Source organism: Corapipo altera, unplaced genomic scaffold, assembly GCF_003945725.1.
Source record: "Corapipo altera isolate COAL_440 unplaced genomic scaffold, ASM394572v1 2b, whole genome shotgun sequence".
In the NCBI taxonomy this organism is placed as follows: Eukaryota; Metazoa; Chordata; class Aves; order Passeriformes; family Pipridae; genus Corapipo; species Corapipo altera.
Window position 1 is genome coordinate 24,615,092 of NW_020884874.1, and position 27,730 is coordinate 24,642,821.

General features: G+C 37.3%; 1 protein-coding gene across 3 annotated transcripts; it reads left to right on the forward strand.

Moving 5' to 3' along the window:
* Window positions 1–4: 4 nt before the first annotated feature.
* On the forward strand, window positions 5–27,307 carry SERAC1 (serine active site containing 1). 3 transcript variants are annotated; one of them, XM_027634101.1, is made up of 18 exons: window positions 48–73; window positions 3,341–3,429; window positions 3,957–4,093; window positions 4,750–4,786; window positions 5,118–5,254; window positions 5,555–5,644; window positions 6,523–6,654; window positions 8,593–8,714; window positions 10,707–10,835; window positions 12,186–12,299; window positions 13,875–14,037; window positions 16,785–16,935; window positions 17,719–17,860; window positions 18,616–18,716; window positions 21,682–21,779; window positions 22,319–22,501; window positions 22,983–23,126; window positions 25,013–27,307. In XM_027634101.1, the coding sequence occupies exons 3-18, from the start codon at window positions 3,994–3,996 to the stop codon at window positions 25,147–25,149; spliced, it is 1,980 nt and encodes a 659-aa protein (XP_027489902.1). In that variant the 5' UTR covers window positions 48–73; window positions 3,341–3,429; window positions 3,957–3,993; the 3' UTR covers window positions 25,150–27,307. The 3 variants fall into 3 exon arrangements, with proteins under 3 accessions (XP_027489901.1, XP_027489902.1, XP_027489903.1); XM_027634100.1 differs by lacking the exon at window positions 3,957–4,093 and having other exon boundaries at window positions 5–73; XM_027634102.1 differs by lacking the exon at window positions 48–73 and having other exon boundaries at window positions 3,917–4,093.
* Window positions 27,308–27,730: the final 423 nt, after the last annotated feature.

Sequence of the window (27,730 nt, forward strand, 5' to 3'; positions counted from 1 at the left end):
CCCGGCAGCGCCCGCGGGTTGGCGTCACCGGGCGCGCGGGCGCCGCCATGGGGAGCGGCGGCGGAGGCGGAAGGTGGGAGCCGCGCTGCTGGAGCGGGGTGGGGGCATGGCGGCCGGGACACGGGGACGGGGCGGGTCACGGGGGGCGTCTCGGGGTAGCAGGTTGTTTTGTTTCTGAACCCCTTCGGAAAGAGGCACAAAGCCACCCCCGGGTACGTGTTTTTTTTTTAAATAAGCCCCAGTGTCGCAGTCCCGAGGCAGCGGCGCCCCTGCCCCACGGTGGGTTCGTGACAGGCAGGTGGGCACCGCACCCCCTGGTGCGGGAGGGGGCTCGCAGCTGTCCGGACCGGCCGTGAAACAGGCTGCAAAATGGGTCCTTTCGCGTTATGTTTGCGTATATCCCTAAACATAAAATCCTCGATATGAGCCGGTAAAGTGCGCCCGCAGCCCAGAAGGCCAACCCAAATCCTGGACTGCATCAAAAGGAGTGTGGCCAGCGGGGCAAGGGAAATGATTCTGCCCCTCTACTCTGCTCCGGTGAGACCCCACCTGTAAAGCTGCATCCAGCTCTGGGGCCCCCAGCGTAAGAAGGACATGGACCTGCTGGAGCCGGTCCAGAGGAGGGCTTCGAATTTGATAAGAGTACTGGAGCACCTCCCCTGTGAAGACAGGCTGAGAAAGCTGGGGCTGTTCAGCTTGTTGAAGAGAAGGTTTCATGGAGATCTCATAGCAGCCTTAAAGGATTTGAAGGGGCCTGCAGGGAGGCTCTCAGTCAGGAACTGCAGTGATAGGACAGGGAATAATGGGTACAAGAGAAAAAGGAGAAATTTAGTTTGGGTATTAGAAAGAAATTCTTTACTCTGAGGATGGTGAGGTCCTGCAACAGGTTGCCCAGGGAGGTTGTGGGTGCCCCAACCTTGGCAGCATTCAAAGCCAGCTTGGAAAAGGCTTGAGCAACCTGGTCTAGTGGGAGGTGTCCCTGTCCATGGCAGGAGGGTTGAGACTAGATGATCTTTAAGGTCCAGTCGAACCCCTATGATTCTGTGTGCACTCTTGGACCTGAACAGAGGCTCCTGGCAGCAGAGAAATGGCACTCATTTTGGCCTCCTGTGTTTGCAGGTGCTTGTTTCAGATTCAAGTAATTGTGGCACCTGCTGTCACTGAACCACATGTTTATTGCGGTTATAGACTGTGGCTAGGGAGAAGAATAAATGGGTGTGATTCTGTGAATAAAGGTAGTAAAGGAACTGCCATGAGACAGACTTTGGAGGCGGGAGAGGTGTCTCTAGAGGACTGATTATTGGTGTCTTCAAAGTGTATCACAGTGTTGTGTACTCTGCTGAAGTGAATGTATAAGCACAATGTTGAAATGACAGAAGTCAAAAAGTAGTCTCCTGGCAGTGATTGTGGGAGTGCTGGGGTAATACTGACATTTTTCAAAAATGCCCCAAACACAAGCAAGAGACAAGTGAAAAATCAAAACTTTTGGGGAAATGAGAAAAGAGGAAGACACATTAATGGAAGGAAACAAACAGAAACCCCTTGTTTAGAGGAATTGGACACTGACAATAAAAGTGATATAAGCGTTTTTCTTGGTCTGTAGAGATTACCTTAAATTCAATATTATCATTTTGAGTTAATTGTGATTGTGGTGATATAGACCTAATTTGTTACTTAATAAGAATGACTATGTTTGCAACATAAGAATGTGATTGATATGGGAGAGATATTGGTGTGGTTTTAAATCCACTTAAACACATAAACTCAGTATTTCAGTTAGTATAAATGCATCAATGCAGTCACTAAAATTTCACTTATAAAATACAAGTTTCATGTCACTGCTGCAGTGTATGCAAAAATGGTTTTTTTGTGTATTTTTGTGATTATTACGTTTCATATTCTTTCTGGGTTTTTCCATAATGCTTGTGCTAAAAATACTACGTGTTCTATCAGCTAAGACTTGGGAGGAGGTCTTCGTCAGAAGTAACATGCAGAACTTTGTTGTTGTGGGTTGCCAAAGCCAGTTTTTAAATTTTCCTAATTTAGACAAGTTTTTCTTATATAAAGAAAGTAACTTCTTATATAAAGGCAGTAACTTTTGCTAATACATAAAATGGTGAGTATGTGTGAGTGGTAGGAACACGAATTGGTGCTTTTGCCTGGCCTAAATGGACTTGTTTTTCTGTGCTTGACTAATATAACTATATTTTCTTTTAACCTCATTGTGCAGAGGTTAAGATACAGCCTTGATCAGTGGGCTAAAGTGCATAGTCCTTCATGAATAGTCCCACTTGTTAAAAGAGTCAAGGTAATATCCAGAAAGTGTATGGAAGTTACAGCAAATTTTTCTTAACTCATCTTCCTGCCTGTAAAACCAGGAAAATTGAGTGCCTTGCATCATATATATTAGAAGAATAAATCTTTTCATAATTCTGAAGGACTCTCATATTACCTTCATGAAGACTGCTACTGTCAAGAAAATTCATGCTTGCATTGGCTTGCCTGTACATTCAGAACTTTGGTAGTTCTAATATATGTATGTTTGTGACTTAAAAAAAAAATCTAGTTTGATTTCAGCATTCAATGAATACAGTGCAGTTATTTTGTTGGTATCCCGTGGCTTCATAATGTTGAATTGCTCAGGTCTTAATTTTAGAAAGGGTTCTCTTCTTCATGACTGAGGCTAGATTCTCATTCTTTTGCACATGTTAGAACCTTTTTAGAATGAGATGCATGTTTTACCTGTAAGCATGCCCTGTGGGTTTCATGAGCCCATGAAATCAGAGCATTTGAGAAACAGTACTGATTTTTAATAACTGTAGAGGTTTCACATTCTTTAAGTATTAGTTAGGTTTGCCATTTAAAGTCAAAAATATCTAGTAGTTCCTTGAGCCTTGTTAATCAAAATGAAAGACTTACTTGCTAACACAATCAGTTATAAACTTTAAAAGCAGTTGGTATTAAAGCCCATGTCATATAGAGTAATGTCTTGATGGAGACATGAGCATATGTGGTATTTTACGGGGAGTTACCAAGAAGTAGAAAAGGAAATTTAGAAACAGAGAAGTTAATTGGAGATACATACTTACTAAAATCAACAGTAACACATAATTGATGAAAAACTGCTTTAAACTTTTCTTGTGATTGAAATGCAGCCCATTAAATTAAAGAGTTTATAGATTTTTTAATTGGAGCACTTTATAGGGAGTAAAAGGACACAAGTATGGTTTATTGTGACATTTGCTATCATGACCTTTTCTGTAAAAAGACAGGAAAATCTGCTGCAGGTTTTCTGCTGTAACTCAAATCAATCATTACTTTTTTTTTTTTTAATACACAGAATGTCAGTGTCTGCTTACTGTATATTTTGCTACAGACAAATAGGAACCTCAGGTTCAGCCACGAAAACACACCTACCCTGGAATATCAGTAAGTACAGTTCATTATGTATTGATCTGAAGTGTCAATAAAAAGGAATGGTATGATATTATACATTGTTTAGAACTGAAGTTCTAAATCGCTGAAGACTTTGTGTTTAAAAGCTCCTATTAACCTGAAGTGCCTATCTGTGTCTGACCTTGCTTTGCATAGTGATCTGTAAAATGACACCAGCAGATTATTTGGGAACAGATACAAACATGATGGGAGGTCCTCTCCTCACTAAATGTGGTCTCATTAAGCTATCTTAAACTCCACTTGTATCTGATTTTTTTGGTAACTTCTAGAGCCATGAAATAATTACGTCAAAAAATGGGGAATAAAGTTTGTTTCTATTATTTATTTTATATCGTGTTGTTAATTCTGCAGTCTTTCTTGCTTAGTCCCTGCTTTCTTTGGTGCTTTCTGCATAGAGTGACGATTCTTACAGTTTGTTTCTGAGCATTAAAGATAGGATATTTCAATTTCTACTCTACAGGAAGCATTGCATTTTTTTCTTTTTCAAACTTCTCTGCCAGTTATTTCTTCAACATGTAGCTGCTGCCTCTTGTCTGCATGCCAAATTCTTATGGTCTCACAAAGACGGAAGCTGGTAGCAGTGGTTGTGGGGCAAATCTCCCAATTCATGCTGAGGAAAAGAAATTATTCATGATAGGTGAGATGGGTTCCATTGGGTTTGCTGCTACTGGTAATGATAAAGAGTTTCTCTGTATAGAGATCCTTAATATTCAGATAATCAGATCAATGTGGTAGGGACAAAATAGCTGAAATCTGACAGAAATTATTAGACTTAAAAGGAAAATTGTTACAAGTAGCATGTGTTTATTAGCTTTAGAAATTAGATACAATTATTTTAAAAAATAATTTTCTTATGGAGACTGCAGGACTTTTCAAAGAATGTACATACTCCTGTATGTAATAATATACACCATGTAAGAAAAAATTAACTTCTTAAAATAATTTAGAGTTCAAAATGATTGCTAGTGATACAGGCAGAGAAAGTTTACTGTTGATTCCTGCAACTGAGCAATGAATGCAATTGAGAGGTAGCAATACTCAAAGCAAATAGCAGTGGCAAGATACATGTTTTATCATCTTGCTTAGGAGAGCAGGAAATTCTAATCAAGTAATGTTTTCTCTGGTTGTAAATTTTGGTTAATGATTTCCTGAAAGGTGGAGAGCAATAGAAAAATTTTAAAAGCTTATTCTTAGTGACTGGTGTTCTTACTGTTCAATAATCAAATGGTAATTACGTTAATATTGAGGTGATGCACACAACTTTGTTTGACATGAGTTTTTCATTTTTTCAAGGAAAAATTGGAAAGGTAACTGGATCGCTTATACTAGGGTAAGTTGTAACTGATAAGCATCTAAGTAACTTATGTACCCAGTTAAAAGTTTAATATGTGTATCTCTCAAAAAATGTGACAATATCAGGGGATATTGTCCATTCCACCACAATAGACGTGGTGGAATATGGCTTGGAAGCATAATTTCTGATAGTTATTACTTATTTCAAGTATTTTATAGCCTTTTCTCTACTTTGTGAAATGAAAATAATTTGCAGACTATTATGTATGTGGTAAAATCTGGATGCTTTATAGCAAAGTGATTGTTAACTGGTTTTGCCATCATATTTTTTTAGTTAATACTCATATGCAGTTCTCTTTTCTTTAAAGAGGTTTTGTATTCATTACATATGAAGTCCTGTCCTTAAATAAGTTGCTGCAAATTGATACTCAAGCTCTACATCAAGAAAAACTTAAATCATATATATACGTACGTACAGCTTCTCTAAATCCAAGTGAATATCAAGGTAAGATGCATAATTGTTTGTGTTTTAAAAACAGAATTTTAAGAGAATAGAATGTTTCTGGAAGTCGCCCTTATATAGTAAGGAAAGTTATATTTCCTGAGATCTGTTATCAAAAAATGTCACCAAATTTATTTTAAGATGGTGACTGATTATTTTTTTTTAAGATCGTTCTTTCTATACATAGTTCTCTATATATGAGATAATTTTCTTTATAAATGTCCATATGTATATGTGTGTGTATTTTTTTTCATGTATTTACAAGTCTTTCAGACTTCCAGTAATACAAAAATACTCTTGTAGGGATCACATACAAAGCCAGAAAAGAAATCCATAAAGCAGTGAGGAAAATTCTAGAAACTGAAGCTAAAATATTCCGGAGACCTTTTAATGGTAGGTATTGAAAGCATGAGTTTATCTATTATTGTTGTTTTTTAACAGTGAGAAGTAGGACTTTTAGAAAGTAAAATATTTTTTCTCACAAACTTAACATGTTCTTTTCTGTTTGATGCAGTGATAATATAACTTATAATTTCTATATTAATATGGATTATCGGTTGTCTATTTTCTATGTATTAAAACCATTCTTTTTCTTAAAGTAAACAAAAGCAGTGATTAAGAGGAGATTTCATTTTGTTCCTGTTTCAGAAGAGATTTAAAGCTTAAGATACCAGTTAATATTTGATACCAGTTTTGTGTACAAAAGGTATTCGTGGGATGAAATACTCTCATTATAGAAAAGTATGTTATGTTTTCATCAGAATTGATAATATTAACTGAAAGCAGCACAGTCTATTTGTAAGTGTCACTGCTTTTCAGAGTAATTTACAATAAGAACTTCAATTTGTATATGAAACTCTGTTCCTGAGGCATACTGTCTATTCTCATTTAACTGTCTGTTAAATAATTATAACAATATGCACCTCCTATGAAATGTCATGTCATCCTATGAAATTAATTGTTCAAGGTCAGAGCCTCAAAAGTTGCTGGTTGATAAGTGCCAGCCAGGGGTTGTCACATATATTTGAAATATCAACTTGGTGCCACTAAAATGAATTAAACCCACCATTTAAGGATCAGCATTTTCCTGATGTCATTCTGTGATTTTTTTATTGTACTAATTTAATATTAAAACATTACACTCTAAATTACTGTTAACAACTAATATTCAGATATTAAAAGAAATGTTTTTCCTTACTCAGCAAATGGCAACGTGACTGTTAAGATGCTCATTAATAATAAGGTGTGTTTCATTTGTTTCTTGTTAAAAGAACAGTTCAGTACATTTGATGGAGAAGAGCATGAGTGTGCCTTATGGCTTCTCTTAAAGAGAACTCAGTCAGAAGACAAAATGGTCCGACTGCAGGCTGTACAAGACCTGGCAAGCAACAATCACTGGCGTGGTAATGTGTGCTGATGTAGCCTAATTCATCCCAGAAATGCAACAAAGTCTCAGTTAGCTGTTCCAAGTCTGCTGCCAACATGAAGAAAAGCTAGTAGCTGCAAGAAGCATAAATATGCTCTGAAATTTGGTCTAAAATGTGGGGGAGTTATTTACATTTCAAGTAGCTGTTCTTTCCTAACACCCTGACACAGTGTGTGTCTGCAGTGCAGGCCTCTCTCTGTTTCCCACCAGAGAATTCCAACCATTGCTGTGTTGTGGGAGAGCCGTTCATGCTCCTTATTCCTAGGGTTTTCTATTGGGACTGCTTACACAGTCACAAGTTCTGACAGTGATTTTTTTATAAGGCTCTGTAGGAGTGAGTTTAAAGCCATGGTTAAGTTGATAAAAGTTGGTTAGAAGCTGATATGTAGTAATGACAAACCAGAGGTAAAGGACTTGTATGTGTAAACATGATTTGTAAGCCTTTTTTGTCCTAGTTATTATTTAGTAGTAATAAGCTCACCCTGTTGCTCTAGCAGCAAATATCCTTGAAACCCCAAGGGGAGGTGTGTGTGTATGTGTATATGTGTGTCCTTCTCGTCACTCCATCACTAGACCACATAAACTAGGTGACATTCTGTTCTGGATTCTCATTAGTCTGGTAATTCAGTCAGTTGAGGATCTTTCAGTCTTCCAATGCAGCTCCAAGCCATGGGATTTATTTTGTTTCAAATCACCTCTTTAAAAATCTAATTAATTTCCATGGGGAATTTACATCAACAAATTGTGTTTGAAAACATCTGAAAGCTAGGCTGTACCAAAACTGAAGCTTTGTGTACTAATTTAGTGTAACTGTCTGGTGTTTGTAGGAGAATACTGTCTGTTAGTGGGTGATCTCAGGATCTCAGAGCACAGGATGTCCAGTATTAGGAATTTAGTTGCTTTTTGTTATCTCCCTTTCTCTGTAGTGCTCATTGTTGTAGTATTTGGACGTTTCACAAACACTTATTGTTCTTGCCAACTGCCTTACGAGGGAAACGGGCTTTTTTTATAACCTGATACTTCAAAATGGAGTCCAAGAAAATTTAAGATTGAAAGTGTGTGCTAACTTTTCACAACTAGAACCAAAGTGTTCAGCTTGTCCAAAACACAGCTCCAGTGAATTCAGTTTGCAGGTGTAAGTGATCTACACTGAAGAAAAAATATGACCAATCTGTGAGTGTGAAAATTATATTTTAAATGACTTGTCAGTTTTGTTCTAGAATTGAATAACAGTAACAAAAATAGAAGCAAATTTTTATTTTCCTTCCCTTCAGTTTGCCACTGAATTTCAGTATGTAATTTTCAGTTTTTCCAGCTGTAAAGTAAGTAGGTTTTGGAAAGGAAGAGTAGTTGCTCTTTAAGTCTGCTTTCCCTTCAGTAGAGTAACTGAAAGTCTCTCTTGTATTTTCATTAAGGAAAGGCTACTTAAAACTGTGCTGTGCTATCAATCTTATGAAATGTGGCTTTTTGTATCATTTGAAATTTGGGGTGATCTCTTTGCAGTATTTGGATTTAAGGCTCTGGTTTTTAATAATGTATGCAGAAGAGTATGCACGATGCCTTTTAAATTTTAACTCAAGCTTCGGTTTGTAGTTCTTATATTCCTTTCACAGTGGCAATACTGAACATTTGCTTTTGCTTGTGCTCAAATTATACCTGAGGACCTATGTCAAACTGGTCTATAATGAACAGTTAGAGCCCAGGTGTATTTCAGTTCAGCATAGTGCTGATCTAACGTCTGCAGTTTTTAACTTCTGGAATTTGTGGTTACAAAATCAGAACTTGTTTAAGTAGATTGCAGAGAGGTGGTTCTTTTTTCAAATGTATTTACAAAGTAGATCAGAAACTTAATTTAAAACCAAATGAAATGTTTAAGGTTAGTTTTAACCCTAACATTGAAATTCTTGTATGACAGATTATCAATACGGTACAGTTGCTCAAACCTGTGATCAAAGGACTGCTATTGGTTTGGCTCGATCCAAAGGTATTGACCTTCGCTTTTTCCTGCCTCCACCACCATTGCCAAAAATAAAGACTGTAAGTAAATGAAAAGTAGGTATTAGATGATTCTTAGTTGCTTATTTGTTTTTACTGTTTTTGTTGTTGTTGTCTGTTGTTAGAAGTAGAGTTCTTCTAAAGTAACTAACTAGTAGTAAAATTAAGACTAAAATACAAAACTGTAAGATATGATATACCCCTGGGGTATATCTGCATTAGCGAATGGCATGATGGAAAGAAATAAGGTTGAACACATTGCTCAATTACTGTTCTTGAACTGTATATCCACAGTACATATTTACCAGCAGTGAAGTCTGAACCAGTTACCAGTATGATACACACACTGCTTGTCTGTACCTAATGGGCAATGCGAAGAAGTCATCCTGGATCGCCTTGTTGATCCTGACAGAATCCTACATATAGGTAGTGTTCCTGGAGGCCTTTGCATCCTCAGTGCTAGTGTGGTGCTCTGCTCTAGACCCACCTCTTCATTGCCACGTTTTGGGTGTCAACAAATCTTTATTGGATAAATTTGGCCTTGGTTTTTCTTTCTAAGGTAATTTTTAAGGGTGTGTATATATATTATATACATGATGGTCAGAGCAGTCATACCATCATCAGCTTCTTCAATAAACAGAATTGGCACACAAAGCATAATATATGAGGTGTTTTGTAATGCTGATAGAATGAATACTGGCAGAAGTCCCTGACAAAAACTACCTGTCAGAAACTACCTGTATATGTTAACCAACAAAACTCTGAAACACCAACTTAGGTTCATGGTGTTATGTTCAGTTTTTCCTTTCTTATATTAGGTTATACTAGTATATGGTTGTGTATATATTTTTACAGGAGTATGATTACTAAGTGATTGAAGCTAAGAGTTCCCAATCTACTGCTTAGCAAATTGAAGCAAATCATTGTGGCAACTCTAATTATCACAAAAGTCTCCGTGTCGAATTGCAACCAGGATTAGAATAACTGTGAATTCCATGACTGTGGGCAAATAAACTTTGTTATTCAACTTTGTTGAATCTATCAATTGATCTACGGATTGTTAAATGAACACCTGTATGAATATTTTGAATATAAAAGCTTAAAAGAAATGTTGTCTTTATTTTTTGCTAGTAATTTATACATTCATTTTAATGGAGTGTCACCAAAAGCACAGCATCATGAGCTAGCTGAGGAGGGTGATTGTTGCGCTCTACTCTGAGCTGGTGCGACCCCACCTGAAGTACTGTGTGCAGTATATAAAGATATAAAGCTGTTAGAGAGCGTCCAAAGGAGGGCAACAAAGATGGTGAAGGGCCTTGAGAGGAAGCCTTATGAGGAGTGGCTGAGGTCACTTGGTCTGTTCAGCTGGAGAAGAGGAGACTGAGGGGAGACCTCATTGCAGTCTACAACTTCCTGGTGAGGGGAAGAGGAGGGGCAGGCACTGATCTCTTCTCTGTGGTGACCAGTGACAGGACCCGATGGAATGGCCTGAAATTGTGTAGGGAGTGGGTTAGGTTGGATATTAAGAAAAGGTCTTCACCCAGAGGGTGATTGGGCACTGGAAGAGGCTCCCCAGGGATGTGGTCACAGCACCAAGCCTGACAGAGTTCAAGAAGTGTTTGAACAAAGCTCTCAGGCACACAGTGTGATTTGTGGGGTGGTCCTGTGCAGGGCTAGGAGTTGGACTTCAATGATCCTTGTAGGTCACTTCCAACTTAGGATATTCTCTGATTCTGGAAAATTACTGTGTAGTTAAGAGTGAACTTTTAAGGTTCCTGTGCCAAGAGGAACATACCAAAGTATGAAGTGTAAAGTATGAAACTCTTCCTCACTTATTTGGTGGTTTTAGAATTACCAGTTTTCAAAGCCTTTACAGATATAACTACTAAAGAGTTGCAGAGCACTTAAGTCCAGGGTTCGTATTTTATGGCCTCATTAGTATGACTAATTCCATTATGTCAAATATTTATTTTCTCTGTGTTTTGCTTCATGCTTTCAACAAAACTAAAAGCTATTTGTGCTTACTTCTTGCAGGATTATCCCATAGAAGATGAGCTTCGCTTGTTGTTAGTATCTTTACCTCAGACTGGTCTTGATCCATGTGTGCAGTACTTCACATCTCTTGCTTTACGTGAAAGTAGCCAGACTCTTGCTGCACAAAGGGTGAGTTCCCATCTGCAAAGTAGAACTCTTTGGGTTCTTTGTTCCTGCAGACCTCAAAGATATAAACCTATTTCCACATTTTTGAACATTATAAGAGGAAGAGAAATACAGAGACTTTGTGACTACAGAACATAAGCGAAATCTCTTCTAAATACAGACTGTCTGCTTGAAAGCTTGTTTGTGTTTCCCATCTGTATTAGTCGAAAGGTCTAGTGAAAGATTCTATCCTTCAAACCTTCCCATTAAGCAGATATTTCAACATTTTATCCAAAACATTCCTTCCCCTTGTAGTGCTCATAAAGTGATTTTTCACATTTTATCTTACTGTTGTTTGAATTTTCACTTACTGCAGAGATGATTGAACCTCTGTTAAGTCTTACTAGCAAACCAGTAGTTGTTCGCACACCTCAAATAGTAAACTCTGTTATATCACGTGGAAATTCCTCACTGGAACAGATCCCTGTTACCAAACCAGAAATGGAATAGTCTAGTGGTCTGTCTGAACTTGGAAACTAGGGTTTCTTCAACAGTGCAACAGCTTCCTTAGTGGTTTTAGGAACATCATTTAAAGTGCCATTATTGCTTAAAAATAATAATTGTAGTGCCACTTTCATCCACTCTTTCTTGTGAATTTTATTTTTTATTTAAAAGTTGTGACTTCTTTAATGAGTGATTATTATTTTTTATAAGATGCAATAGCAAACGTGAATTCATTTTAATAGTGATGCTTGTCAGCCTACATTTGGAGATTTCGAAGTGCAATAACTCTGTAGTTCCTCTAACAGAGTTATGTGTGTTATTTTTATACTATCACTCCTTTATTTTTTTCACAACCAGAGCTCTTGCTATAAAGTGAGCTTTGGTAAGACACTGCACTTGTAGGAATTTTGATTTTTGTTGAGGTTATGCTGCTCTTTCTGCTCTGTGATTGAGAGACTGGTTGTCAGAGGCTATGCCACCTATTGGAGACCTTTTTTTCCTCCTATTTTTAGTTTTGCAACTATGGAAGTCTAAATTTGGTTTGAGTCTTGCTTTTAACGCTTAAACAAATGATCTTAAAAGAAGACATTCATTAACAAAATGAAAATCCTACATTTTTCCCCTTTATTTATGTTTTGAAGTTAATAGACTATGGAGACTACTGACTGAAAATCTAATTAATATTTTCAGTTAAAAACAGTAAATATTTTTGTGGTGTACTGTTGTGTAGTTTGTACATTTTGAAAAGTGTATGCATGCTGTGCACTCTTTAAAGCCATTTCTATAGATCATTATACACTTAACGGTTCAGTTTAGACATCCTTGTTTTATGTAGCCATGTGTTATGATTTTTACTGTTTCTCATTTCAGGGAGGCTTATGGTGTTTTGGAGGAAACGGACTTCCATATTGTGAGACATTGAGTAAAATCCCTTCAGAAACAGTGGAACTCTTTTGCTTGCAGGCTTTAGTACAGCATTCTAAGGTAATTTGTCCTTTAAACTATCACTGAAAAACTACATTTATAAACATTCCTTTTTAATGCTCTCTCATGTATTGGGAAGGAGTTGCCATTTCTTTGTCTCCTACCCCTCACTCCTTCTGTAAGGGTGTTCAGACAACCGAGACTGGTGTGAAACAAAGGCAGTGTAACAAACTAATTTTTTTTTCTCATGGGGAAGTGTATGTAAGTTCTGTTCTTGTTTCTAATTAGCCCTTACAAGTTCTCCTGTAGTATACCTGTGTGTATCTTTCAAGAAGTAAAAGGGCAGCTCTGAGACAGAAAAGCAGGAGAGAATGCCTGAGGTCCGGGTGGCTTAAACGATTTCATCCTGTGTGAGGCTACTTCCCACTGACAGCTAAAGTCATTGGAGATGGATATCATGAGGCAACAGTGTTTCCACTCTGCAGCTTCTCAGTAATCGAGATACTGATGATGTGAAATTCTCAGTGCAAAGTATGTGGATTTGTGTGAGTTGGTGTACATCAGTTCAGAAAGCTTACAAGCAGGTCTCTTCTTGCGGCTCTTAATTTGACTCTAGTGCCAGGTTTTCACAAAGTAAAGTAGCCTGATGAATTCAAACCTTATCTAGTCAAAAAGCTCCCTCCTTCAGGGGCCACTGGCTTTGGGCAGACTACTGCACAGCAAGCATCTAATACAGTGGCCTCCCAGGACCAGTCTGTTTTGCAGACACAGATGAAGAGTATGGAAGACTTTTTGTAACAGTGATTCTTCTTGTTTCCTGTTGCTGCACTCTTCTGTGTGCACTTCATTGCTCAGAAGCTAAACCACTGAGAAACAGTGTTGAGAACACCAAATTGTTATTGATAGTAGGGGTGGATAAAGTGCAGTTTGCTAGTGTTTCTTTCACATCTTCCATATACATAGAAGTTCTGACTTAGTCTGGAATGTGTTATGTTCCAGATTTTCAGTTTGCACAAGTTGTGACTGTTGAAACCAGACTTGAGGATATCAGCAGTTCGGTAGCTACCATGCAATTTTAAGCACTGTAGACAGTCTGTTCAAGTCATAAGCATTTGGCCAATATTGGTAGTTGGCACAACTAATTAGCGCATATTCATCTACTTAGACTAAAATCTGTTGTTGCCCTTAGGATCAATAATGATAGCAGTACTATTTGGAAGTAGAAATACCTTTACATTTCGGATGATGGACAGGAAGACAAGTGGCTCTGGTTGAGATAGTGCTCTAACAAATGCAGAATATTGGCCTCTTTCAGACTCTTGAACTTAAGTTGAAATTTGATCATGCCAAGTGGAGAGCAATCTCATCTCCCTAAGATGTGGAGGAGAGTAAAGTGATGGTACTCAGTGTTTTCCAGGTTGTCAATTCATAGGAAGCATGCATTTATCATATTAAAATATTTACTTCCTCTTTAACTATGGCATAATAAATTCTAGATTAATAATAGTTTCCACGTAATAAGTGCTCTGCATTACATCAACTCCTTGAAACTCCCTGATCTGTGAATTAACAGCACCTAAAGAACCTTTTGCAGAATATCTAATTATTATCACTGTATTTACTGTGTAATGCTAGATTTCTTCACACTGTGATAAAATTGAAGCTAAAGGAGGCCTTCAGCTACTACAGAGGATATACCAGCTACGTAAAGATTCAGCAAAGATACAGAGGAACATAATTCGCATTATTGGAAATATGGCTTTGGATGAACATCTTCATTCGTCCATAGTACGTGCAGGTAAAAGGAAAGCAAGTGCGAGTAGTCTGAATGTCAGATTTCTGTTCTGAAAATTTCTGAGGATTTGGTGCTTATGTAAAATGAAGAGGACCATGGCAGTGGTGTGGGTTTTATATTTGTGGGGCTGGGGAGGTGTTGTTCGGGTTTTTTAACACAAAACATTTAGACTGTTTAGATGGTTTTGATTAAGAACTCTTGTTTGCTGCCTAGCCAATATATGTCAATGAGAGGCTGTCCAAAGTCTGATGGATGGTGAAAATTTGGACTTTGTTGATGTTTGGTTCACATTACTGGCAAAAATCTTTTTTGAGTTTCCTGCTCTTACAGATCATCTACCTTGTACATGTTTTTTTTTTTAATTTACTGTGTTTTAGTCTTGTATGGGAACAGACCAACTTGCAATCCTCACCCTTTTGGAACAGAGTGAAATGTGATGCCTTTCCCTTCCTTGTTTTCCTAGTAGTTAGACTACTAACTTTTGCTAAGCTTTTCTCTCATACCCCTTTTTTAATACCCTCTAAATATCACAATGAAAGTTCTGTACCAAATAAATAAATCTCAGTGTTTTATTAGAAAATAAATAAATAGAAAATATCAGTATGCTGTTGTATAGGTCCAAGCTGGTGTCTGCCTTTTAAACACAGTGTGCATTTTTAATCTCTCTGTTACACAAGGGAGGAGTAGCAAAGGCACAGGATGATGAAAAATTTGAAATGGCTGTGACGTAAAGAACAAATAACTAAACTGAGATGTTTAGTATGGAAAAAAGCGACTGAAAGAGAATACAATGAAGATTTGTAAAATTCTCTTCACTGGCATAGAGAAGGCAAAGAGGGAATGGTCATCTGCTGTTTGTCGTGATGCAAGATCAAAGGTTCTTGCACATTAAATTATGAAGAGACAGAACAAATAAATACATATTTTTTAATATATTGCATGACCAAACTAAAAATTACCTTAAAACATGGTGATAGTTGAAGATTTACAAAGCTTCAAAAAGTGATTAGACAAATTCATTAAAAGAAAAATCCATAAAGTTCTACACATGGAAACCAAACTGACTGCAGAAAACCAGAGGGTATAGAGTAGAATCAGCACCGTATATTTGTCCTTTTACTGCTCTATTCTTCTGTTGTTCTGCAACTTCCACACTGCTCACTTCTGAAGAAAGGCAGCTGGACTACAAAGGCCTTTGTTCTGAGTTGTAGCACTATTCCTAAATTCTTATGATTGTTAAAAGCATATATGTAGAGGAGGAGATTGAAACAGGATTCAGCAGCTCCCTGGGACAGAGCTCTCAATACAAAAGGAATTTTAGACAGTGAACCAAACTCCAGAGATGAGCAGTCGGATACTGCTGGTCCAGAGTTGATAAAGCTTCTCTTTTATTGCTGGATGATGCATAAGAAGAAAGAACCTCTAAGGCTCTTTTACATGCAAAAACTGCTGGCACAGGAAGAGGAAGAAAAAGTGATGTGTTTTGTAGTAGCTGTGATGGGGTATCTAGAAACAGAAGGATTCTGAATGCTATTTTTGACTCTTTGTCTTGGCTCATTTAAGAGAAATGCAAAACCAAAGACTGTGCTAGTTTTAGTCAAACTGACTTGGCAGTCTCCATTGTATTTGGAGAAGTGAAAGTAGACTTTAGGTAGTATTCTTCTGAAGGAGAACATGCACAATGGTCAACATATATTCTGCTTAGAAATGTAATTTAAATACATAATTCTTTTAAAAAAATTATTTAAATCAAAACTTAAATGTCAGTTCATTCTCTTCCTCAGTCTACAGGAACTATCCTGAACTAGCAACTTACTGAGTATACTAGTAGTAACATAATGTACATGATTTTGAAACAATGCTCATGAGATATATTGTTCTTTTTTTAAACCAGCCTCCATTTGATAATCTCTCTTCAAGGTTTTCCTTTTGAACTTGACTGTAATGTAATTGTGATTTATAGGCCACTTTTGCTAGCAGCAACAAGTTTTATCCGGATTTGAAAGAGACACATATATATTTGCATGTGCACATAAAAGATATTCCTTTGAATTTTTCAGTAGTCTATGAACGTCCCCATCCATGTTTAAGACAATTTTACACTTTAGTTAGAGTATTATAAAGTGTTTGTAAGTCATGGTAGCTATGAATTAAAATTTTATTGACGATTGTATCAAATCTAATTACTATATGTTTCTGTGGTATAAATAGTATAGTATTTTTAGAATACAGGGATATTTTGATTCCATAAGGAGTTTTTCATACATTGGATTTTAAAATAGAAATGGTTGTACTACTCTTACAGGGAGCATCAATTTTTTTCACCTACCATTGCTCCTGTAGGTTGTTTTTTATGCCTCTCTTGTGCTTTAAGATTCATTTTCACCATCTTCCTTGCATTTTACCTGCAAAAAGAGACCTGAGATCTGTTCTCTCTCTGACAACTGTATTGACCTGCAGATACACTTCCTTTTTCTTCTGAGAAGACGTTGTCCTTCAGATCATAAGCTGAACAGTAGTAAAATACATTACCTCCTTGCCTCTCTGAATTTTTGAATTTTGGAGATTCCACTTACCTATCTTTGGCTTTCCTGAAGTAAAGAGTGGATTGAAATAATTTATTTTGATATTACCCTTCTAAGTTTTAACATCTGTTTTCACAAGTATAGTTTAAAGGGTGATGTTTCTTAATTCTTTCATTTGGATGATGTTTCTATTAGTTAACCTACTGCTTTATTTTCTCAATGTAGGTTGGGTTTCTGTACTTGCTGAAGTAATGAAATCCCCACATGTCATTCAGTCTTCTCATGCATCCAGAGCTTTGGCTAATCTAGACAGGGACACGGTGGAAGAAAAATATCCAGATGGTGTTTATGTCTTACATCCACAGTATCGTAGCAGGTAAAGCAGAAGGAGACATTGTAAATGCTGTACTTCGAGTTTTTTACGCTGTTCAGTTACAAAACCGTGGAAGAGTTGAAATCAGTGTGCTGCTGTAGTGTTATCACCTGCTCCTCCTGTTCTTTGGTGGGTTGAAAGGACTGAATTTACATTCTCAAGTAGAAGAACAACAGAAGTGGTTGGAGTACCATGAAAAGGGTATTACTGTAATGCATGGAAAAATCCAAAAACAAAACATGAGATTAATTACTGCTTTGCATGTATTGCAACCCTTTAACCTTTGCACTGTATGTCTTGGATACCATGCCTTTTAATTATTCTACTGGCATCAGCACATGTTGGCCTAAGATGCAGTAAATTTTCATCTTAGCCTCTTTAAATAGCAGTTGTGGATCTGGGACCGAAGCAGTCTCCAGCGTGCTATGTCACTTAGTAGCAACTATTCCCTGGGCTCATTGGTATTACTCAGATTGCAGTGGAGATCTAATTAGATGATAAAGCTGCATTAATAGTAGCTGGAGGGAAAGCTGGTTTTCATTATAGAAAATTACGATTTGTGAGGTGGGTACTTTCTGTACCTCTTTTTATATCTCTTCTAGGTGTATCTCTGGCTTTTGTCTTGATCTGAGTGTACTCTTGGAAATACCGTGATATACTGTCCACGAGATAAGAAATCACATGTAGTGTTAAAAAAAGTGTTTTGGCATCCCTTAGGTTAAAAGTTCTAATTTGCTAAAAGAATATGTAACACATATCTCTTAAAAATTCCTTTTGCTTTATCAGTCAGCCCATCAGAGCAGACATCCTTTTTGTTCACGGTCTTTTGGGAGCAGCATTTAAAACCTGGCGACAGCAAGACATTGACAGGCATTTGGATAAAAAGGTCTCAGAAGGCGAAGAGGACTATAGTCAGTGCTGGCCAAAGGTAAAAAGGCAGTAACATTTTTACACATGGCTGCTGTTTTCTCATTAATGAGAGCTGTCCAGAGCATCTAGCATCTGTCTGGCAGATGTTTTTTTTGAATCACATTAGTTGTAGTATGTTATAGAAGTAGCACTTTCCAAGTTCCTGATAGATTTTTGTTAGTGAGTTGTTTATTTGTGCAAGGAAAAATCTCTGCTAAGTTTAGTGCTTTCAATATCATTCACATGAAATAGGCGACCATGGCTGCTTTCCTTATGCTCTTTTTTTTTTTTATGGAATGTTATTGCTGAGGAAAAGATATATAAAATTACATTTTAAATTAAGTACCCTTTCTTACATAGATGTCTGAGTATGTGCAGATTGCTATTTAAGTATTGTTGGTGAATAAGTGGTTACTGCTTCAAGTGACTCACAGCAGTATAGCCACTGAAGTATCTCTGTAAAACTTGAACTGATCAGTGCTGTTCGTAATCTTAGTCTTGTTTCACCCAGGAGAGGGAGCCAGGAACGCATGAGTTAGAGATCAGTTTTCATCCTTTGCCTACTTTGTGGCTGGGGAACAACCTAGAGTTCCCCAGCACATAATAAGAATAATAATCCAGGTGTAAAATGTATTTGGGGATTAATTGATGAGTAAAAGTCTTGCTTGATATTGTCCCCATAGTAACATCTTTGCTTCATTGCTGGTAAGTTGCTTGCAAGAGTTTAAGTACCCCAATTGTAAGTTCTTTGATTTTGCTTTTCTTTTAATTTAGACATGGCTGGCTTCAGACTGTCCTTCCCTTAGAATCCTATCTGTAGAATATGACACCCATTTGAGTGACTGGAAAGCAAAATGTCCTGTTGAGGCTCACAGGTAACAAATATAGCGTCTGCAATTTGGAGGGGGGGCAGGAGGGAGACCTGTAAAGCTGATCCTTGGGATCACCTAGTGTGAAACAGTGAATTTATCTTGTGTTCCACTGGAAAATCAAATTTGGAAAAAATTAATTATAGTCATGATATGCTTGAGGTTTTTTAGCCTCATGAGTAGCTACTTCTGGCAATTTCATGAATTCTTACAGTCCATTCTACTCATGTTTAGGGGAGACTAAACTATGCTATTAGTTAATGTAAATCTTAAAGGGGATATTTATAGGTGACCCTATAATGCTTCATAAGCACAGCAAAAAAATCACTGTACTGTGACTTTGAACTCCTGATAAAATGAAGCATATATTTTCATAGAATTGTTTAGGTTGGAAAAGACTCTTCAGATCATTAAGTCCAACCATTAACCCAGCATTGCCAAATCTACCACTAAACCATGTCCCTAAGTCACATCTACGCATCTTTTTAGTACCTCCAGGGATGGGGACTCAACCACTTCCTGGGCAGCCTGTTTCAGTGCTTGACAACCCTTTTGATGAAGAAATTTTTCTAATATCCAATCTAAACCTCCCCTGGTGCAACTTGAGGTTGTTTCCTCTCATCCTGTCATTTGTTACCTGGGCCAAGAGACCAACCCACAACTGGCTGCACTCTCCTTTCAGGTGGTCATAGAGATAAGGTCACCCCCCTGAGCCTCCTTTTCTCCAGGTTAAACAACCCCAGCTCCTTCAGCTGCTCCTCATAGGACTTGTTCTCCAGACCCTTCACTGGCTCTGTTGCCCTTCTCTGAACGTGTTCCAGTGCCTAAAAATCTTTTTTGTAGTGAGGAGCCCAAAACTGAACACAGGAATCAAGGCATTGTCTCACCAGTCGCTTCTCTCCTCCTGCTGGCCACATTATTTCTGTTACAAAGATACTTTGTTCAAAAAGTGTTACTTTAACCCATAAAATACAGCAATTGTATCTGATTTGGTCAGATAGTGTAATTATCAGAGGAGTTGCATTTTTGCTGTTGATGAACCCACAGGTCAAAGGAAGACGCAACCATCAAGCATTTTCTTCCTGAAAAATAAAAATACTTTGAGCCTGTAAGGGTTCTTTGGCTTGAATGAATTTTAGACTTAGTAATCGTGATCTTTAAATCAGAACCTAAGTCCTTCAAACATTTATGCAGATACTTTAGCATGTAACTAGTACTATAGATTCAACTTGTGTACTTCAGTGGAGGTATGTGCATGACTGCTCACAGGTTAGGAATCTGAAAGTGCATTATGCTTTGTGCAGGGAAGAAAAAATTTCAACATGTGAGTAATAGACTGGGAAGTTGTTACTTGTTCATTCCCTCCTCCTGATTATATGAAAGCTCAATGCAATTATTGCATTAAAGAAGACATATAAGCAGGGAAAAATAAGGAAGGCATGGCTGTTAATATACCTATTTGAAATGAGGCAGAAAAATGACAGTAAGAAGCATGTAGGTGGTTACAGGTCCAAAGAAGACTGGAAATGGCTTTAAGTTGCACCAGGGAAGGTTTAGATTGGATAATAGGAAAAAATTCTTCACTGAAAGGGTTGTCAAACCCTGGAAGAGACTGCCCAGGGAAGTGGTTGTCTCCCCATCTCTGGAGGTGATACAAAAATGTGCAGATATGGCCCTTAAGGACATGGTTTTGTGGTAGACTTGGCAGTGCTGGGTTAATGGTTGGACTCTACGATCTTAAGGGTCTTTTTCAACCTAAATGATTCTGTGATTCTAAGAAAACTCTTTTCTGTGTCTGTCTGAAGTATGTTTAAAGAAATAAACATGTATTTCTTTCACTAAGATTAATGTATTTTTCATTACAAAATGGAAAATTAATTACCTGCTATTTATGGTCACCCAAGCATAGTATTTGATTATTTTATAATTTTATATGTTTAATAATAAGTGAAAAATATTGAAGATATTTTTAACTACCAGGAACAAAGATGTGGCAATATAATCATAAACGTGGTTTGCTTTTAAGTGTATGGTCTCATTCACTGTTGCAAAAGTGAATTTTTATGCCTCTCTGCTAGCCTAAAGCCTGTTGTTCAGCTGAAAAGACACATTTGAGTATCTTTTTCATATGTGTTATAAAGCAATTTCTAGTGAGAATGCTGAGACCAATAGAGATGAAATGAATTATTTTGCACAGTGGTTGCCCTGGTATCCTGATGCTTTCATTATCCAAGGGCTTTCTGTGTTTGATTCTTGTTACACTGCAAGGCATAATGATGTTGCACTTTCAAGCTTGGATTGAGAATTGGAGTTGGCTTTGTTTTGGTTGTACCACAGATTCGTTTTCAGCTTCTAAAGTGTAACTTATCCTTTCCAGAGTTCAGTCTTTTCATTTATAAAGTGGAGATTATTATGCTTTCATACTATTCCAGTACAAAGCATTGGGAGATTTTTGTCTGGAAAGTGTAACAGACATTAGCTGTGATTTTTTTTAATGTGTTGGTTGATCATGCACTTAGTCTTTAAGTTTCTGTATGTTGCTCCGCATTTGGAGCATTATTTAGCATTTGTCAGACACTTGGTATGTTCCTGTTGCAAGGGATAAAGTTCATTATGTGTCGATGTTGCTTTCATAAAATGAAAACATCATTTTGTTACGGTGTGTAAATGAAATTATTTAAAACTCCATAAAACAGTTTGTCAAGCTAAGGGAAATGATTGGTAAGTGAAATTAAAATAAAACTTTCTTGCAAGAGCAAGAAACTGAATTTAGCTCAATTTCTGTTGTCCATGTGAAGCCAACCTTAAAAAGTTTTTGGCATTTTTCAGTGTAGCAACAATAATTAAATAATTAATGTTTCTGTAGCTAATTCACTTCCATAAACACACAGCACTGAAAATTCATTGTGTTTTACTGTTGCCTTTTAACCTATCATGCTTCATTATACCTGTGTTCATTTTTCCTTTGCAGGAAATCTATTGCTTACAGGAGCAGTGAGCTGCTTGACAAGCTCAAAGCTGCTGGGATTGGAGACAGACCTCTGGTGTGGGTATCTCATAGCATGGGTGGTAAGCATGTTGCCTGTTTGATATAAAGTATTCCTTTGACTTTTTATTTCAGAATAAGCTGTTAAACAAATTCAGATTGAAATACAATTATTCAGAATAGTTTATTTTAAAATTTTGCAAAGACCTAAAAATGAAAAACAGATTTCTATTTTCTTAATGTGTTATACTCAATAGCATATACATTTTGAAACTATTTTTATTGCTGTTTGGTTTTACATGTTGATTTAAAAACTCAGTGAGTTGAAATTCATGTAAATGGAAATCCAGAGGCAAAATTTTCTCCATGATCAGGCGTATGGTAAATGTCATTAGCAACACTTAAAACAAACCAAAATTGGATTTGCATCATTCATTGACATTTTGTATTAATGCCTTCTCAGGTTTGGTTTGGTTTTTCTTCAGCTTAATCTTATATATTTGACTGTCGAAGGACTAATCAATGAGGCAAGAATACGGTTAATTGTTTCATGGATAATATAGCATGATCATTATTTTCACAGTGGTTTAAATCCCTGCATTAATTCAGTTTCTGTTGCCAGGTCTTCTAGTCAAAAAGATGCTGGTGGATGCTTCCAAGAATCCAGAAATGGATAAAATTGTAAACAACACCAGAGGTATCATATTTTATAGTGTACCTCACCATGGTTCCCAGCTGGCTGAATATTCTATAAATGCCAGATATCTTCTCTTTCCGTCTGTGGAGGTTAAAGAACTCAGCAAGGGTACGTTCACTTTGCTACCATCTAACAACAGGGAACTCTGCTAATGTGTTCACAAAGCTTTGTTTTTTCCATCGTGTTGTCAGAAAAAACTAGGTAAAAACAACAAACCCCCTTTTTATGTTTTGGGTTGTGTGTTGAGTTATTGCAAGTGATTCTGAGTAGCTGTTTCATTGATTGCAGGGGTGAGGAGAAAAGGGGGAGTCAGAACAAGTTTAAAGAGTATTTTGGGCCATTCAGCAAAGTAATAACTAACATGTACCAGACCTTGGACTCTTATCTTCCAAATTAATTCTATGCTATGCAGAATTAAACAATTGTTGCGTATGGTAACTGGAAAAAAGGGATTACAGACTAAATGCTACTCCTTTTACTGTCATATTAATTTTTCAAAACCAACTCTTTAGCAATGCAGTCTTGCCAGACAAATGCTATAATCTTGTGTTCCAGATAACACTGCAAAAATTATGTTGCTCTTTCTTAGATTCTCCTGCGCTTAAAGAGCTGAATGATGACTTCTTGTCTTTTGCCAAAGACAAGAAATTTTCAGTGCTGAGTTTTGCAGAAACCTTACCCACGCACATAGGCAGCATGTTAAAACTGCATGTCGTACCTTTGGAATCAGCAGGTAAGTCAAATAACCATTTAATTTATTTTATTTTGTATATATTCATGTAAACATCGATAATGAGAAAGGCTTATAAATGTTGTGGTAGAAAGACCTAGAAAAATGCATCTGTTATGTTGTGGGGTATTTTGCTTAAACTTTTGTCTGAGTTTAAACTCAGTTTTCCTGCTGAGATCTGAAGCAGCTACATTTAGATCTTAGAATAGCAGTTGTTTGTTTTGGTTTTTCTAAATGCAAGTAACATTTGCTTGTTGAAAAAAGAAGGATAAAATCTGGTCTAATGTTACACTGTTGGAGTCCTTTCCTTTGGAATTATGACTAATTGTGGTTTATATTTGTATAGATAGGCTGAATAGTGTTTCAGATGCTTCCACAAATTCTAGCTATTTCCTCCTTTAAGAAAATAAGACAGAAAATTAGTAAACTGCTAATGGAGAAAAAAATTCACAAAACTGGGTTTCAGTGTTAGGAATCTTTTAGCACATCTTGGATACTCAAGCAGTAGAGTTTTCTTCCTGAAGAGTTTCCTCCATCTTTTTGCCTTTCGTAGGAGGAAGGAAGAACAGACAGTTTTTTCCCTTGCTTTTTTTATGGGTGCTCAACTTAGAGAATTGTTTTAAGTCTTACATTTTTGGGTTTTTATGAAGCAAAACCTTCTTTTGCACTGCCCAAAGTATCTGTAAGGCCCTGAAAAGAAACCATGGCTTTGTTGGGTTTCATATCAGGCTTTCCACCAGCTAAATCCACTACCTTAAGTCCAAGGTCAGTTGCTCTGAAGAAGGTGAACTATATATCCCTGTTTTTCTGAGTCAATATTTAGCAGTATTTTTACAGTATGTCTTCTTGAGCAGCAATTGTTTGCAAAAATGTTGCTGATGCAATTTTATTGGCAAGGACTGAAAAACAGGACTTTGGTTGTGTTTTTTTTGATTTACCAAAATAAAATTAAAGAGAGGGCTGAGTGACAGAGCCCAAATTAATACTGTGTGTGCACTCATAATTTTGTAGCATTTCTCCTCTTCTAGAGATGATACACAATGCAGCATGTGAGCGCTCTTGCAAACCTTTAGAGGGTACATGACAGTTCGGCGGCACAGCACTTGTTCTCTTCAAAATGCAGGCTGATGAGCAGTACACTCCATGTTTCTTGCATGTGTGCTTGAGCACACAAAAGCAAAGCTTCGTTCTGCTCCAATGTAATTTTACATGGTTAAAGATACAGAGTTCAAAGCAAAGTGAAGGATTTTCGAGGTTGCTAAGTGAATAGATAATAAACCAGAATGTGGCAGTCATGGCATCTTAACTGGAAAGTTAGTAGTGATAGCTGTCAGGAAAGAATAAATACCATAGTATTAACATTTCATTTGCCCAGAAATGTGTGTGGTGATTGTGGCATATTTCAGGTTCATTCTAGTCCAATTTTTAATCTCCACATCAAAGCATTTTTGTGAGGAACATGGGCAGTTAGTGGTGATCAGATTCAAGATACCGTTGATTAAACCCTATCCCTGATCATGTCAATGCTTAAACCTCAGTGACAACTGTGCTTGCTGTCCGTCAGGTGCTGGTAAATGAAGTTTTGTGTCATCAGAGTTGTCTATATGAAAAAAATGTACATTTGTATATATCAAGCAAATATGGTAGAACTCTGGCCTAATGGTTTACCAGTGTGGATTTTTGGCAATTTATAGCTCTGTCTGACCGTAGCAGTGTGCATTGATGTTTCTAGCACATTAAAAAATAATGAGGACCAAACAGTTACACTGAAGACAAGGAGAAGTTGCTTTTGAGAGAGAAATTGCTAATACAAGATGTGCTTTTCAGTCTAGGTCATCTTATGAACTTTAGTAGTTTTTTCTTCTTTTTTTTTTTTTTCCCTCTCCCAGACTTAGGAATTGGAGACCTTATTCCAGTGGATGTTAATCATCTAAATATTTGTAAGCCAAAGAAGAAGGATGCTTTCCTGTACCAACGTACACTGAAGTTCATTCAGGATGTTTTAGCCCAAGAACTTAGAGATTGAGTATTTGCTATCCTTGGCTATTTGTGCCCTCCATTTGGTGTGACACAGAAAGTTCTTATTTGTTAGGGGATCTGCAGAACTACACGAGTGCTATGTCAATAGTGTCTGCAGCTGAATAATTTTCAGTACATCTCCAACTTAGACACCTCTGCAATTTATTTCTAAAATACATTCAAAACAAATACAGACCTGGCAAAAAGAAAATGTGTGCCCAGGATATCTTCTTTTACCAAAAAGACACAAGCTTGCTTTGGAGACAGGTAAATATATATCTGGGACAAAGTCTTATAGAGAGGATTAGAAACAATTAACTGAGGTGATTATTTATTGTGACAAAAAGGCAAAGAAGCTGCCGCAAAGTGTTGGTTTACTGTCCGTGCCAAGTAGTCTGACTGAAGCCTGGAGAAACAATATCCAAATAAATGAAGGTAGCATTTTTGTCTAGTGACCCAGTTATAGGAGATTTTGTCATTTGCCTTTTCATTTGATAGAGCACCCAGATTTGTCAGCAAATATGGCATCTGTTTTCTGCATGAGAAAGAGATGGGTTGGTAGGTTGTCTTGCTTAGACAACTGTCATGGTTTTTACCTTGTCTGTATTAATGAAAACAAAAGAAAAGAAATATTCACCTTCTTGTACATTTCTCTCCTAATCTTAGCAACGTGTGAGATTCTTTCTTTAGGACAGCGTGTCTCTGGTCAGACACAGAGCAGTTCTGTGCCTGTTCACAAGGAAGATACAGAACAGAGGCTTAGCTCTTCTGCTCTGCTCTTGGGATGTTCTGAGAAGATGGTATACCTTCAAATCCCTGGCTCCTGTTTCTCTTACAGAACCTTTTCTTTAGCTGATTTAAAGAAGAACATTGAAAATGCTCAGGTGGATTAAGAAAAAGGTAGGCAAAAAAGCTAATGTTTTAGTAGAGAAAAGTAAAGCAGGAAAAAATTCGGATGATCATAAGGCACCCCTGGAAATGCAGATCACCACAGATGTTTTGGTTTCTTGGGGCCCAAGTATATTTATTGGTGTAGATACAGAGAAAACCAGCAGTGTTGTCTTATTTGAGTTTGTTTATGTTTAGGGTACCTTAACAGTACTGATGAGAAATCAGTATTTTTAGATAAAAAAATGGCAGTGCACAGTCACTTTTTGAAGTCTTAGATAGTTTGCACTGTAGTTAAAAGCAGCCTGGTCTAATTGTGGTCTCTTTCCTTCCTTTCTTTACACCCCCAACCCTCTTGAAAACAAGCATAGGCTATGATAAAGCTGTATTACCTTTGCTGACCATTTGTTAAGTAAGGCCTGTACTGATGACAGGCCTGGGGTGTCTCCTAGTGTCACTTATGTGAGATGGATCTAATGTTACTGGCCTTAAAATTATGGCTATGAAAGCTACCAGAGAGGTGGGATGCACCTCATGGTTCTGTATGGGCTTGGTTCTGTTGCCAGTGGGCGCTGCAGTCCTGCCAGTCCTGAGGCCACCTCATCTGTTCCCACTTCAGAGCACTCCAGCCCAGGAAGACACTGCATCTTAAAATACACTTCTAGAAGTTGAGCCTTGACATGAGGGGGTCTGGTACTAAAATTCACAAGAGCAGTACAGAGAATGTACAGCACTACACTGGCAAAAAGAGCATTTTCCCTCCCCCAACCAAGATGTAGGTAAGAATGCTGCATTGCAGTGTTTCATGTAGAAAATGTAACAGACCTGTTGTAATTTCTAAACAGCTTTATCCTTTTTACACTGTGGTTTGACTTCAGAGTCTAAATATATTAGTACACTTTGTATTCACAAAGAAGAGAGTATGTGGAATTCATTGTGAATAGACAAGACTTCTAATAATTGACTGCTTGTTTAGTGTGACAAATCTATTGATTTTAATAGACTTCTTTGGCTTACAGGGATTCGGATCAATGACACTAAACATTAATCTTAGTAAATACATCTATGTTTTGTTACTGGAACTGGAATTCCTAAGGCAATGTTTTGCTTTTTGTAACTATTTATATATGTGTAACTTTTAAAACTAATATTTGGCAGGGGAGTTGTTGGATTTGTGTTTTTTGTTTTTTTTTTTTGAATACAGTAATAAAATGTGATTTAAAAATGTCTTAGATACATCACAAAATGTATTAAAGGTTAATGATCTGCCAGATGAATGCTCTGGATCATGTTCACTTTTGTTAAAGTTCTGCATTATGGTTTAGTGATTGTGTCATGCTGGAACAATGTAATGTTCATCTTCGGTACTGAGGGGCAGTTGGTCAGTGATATTTTGCCAAACTGAATAGTTTTTCAGTTTCGCTTTTGTATTTGCAGCAGTGCCTCCTGAAGCATTTACAGACATTGGTTCAAGGGCCAGCAGGTCTGTTGCGTAGCATTCCTGTTTGCTTCCCATAAGGAACTTTATGTTTTTTACTTCCTGGAGTCACATTAATTGAGAGCAGTGCCTTTATGTAAACTCTTAGATCTCAAACTATGCCCTTAATCCCATCTAGCCTGGGCCCCAGCTGCAATGTGGTTAGCGGATGTGTGTGAGTTGTCTGAGAAGATGGTGTTTCATCTGCATTGTGGCATCCAGG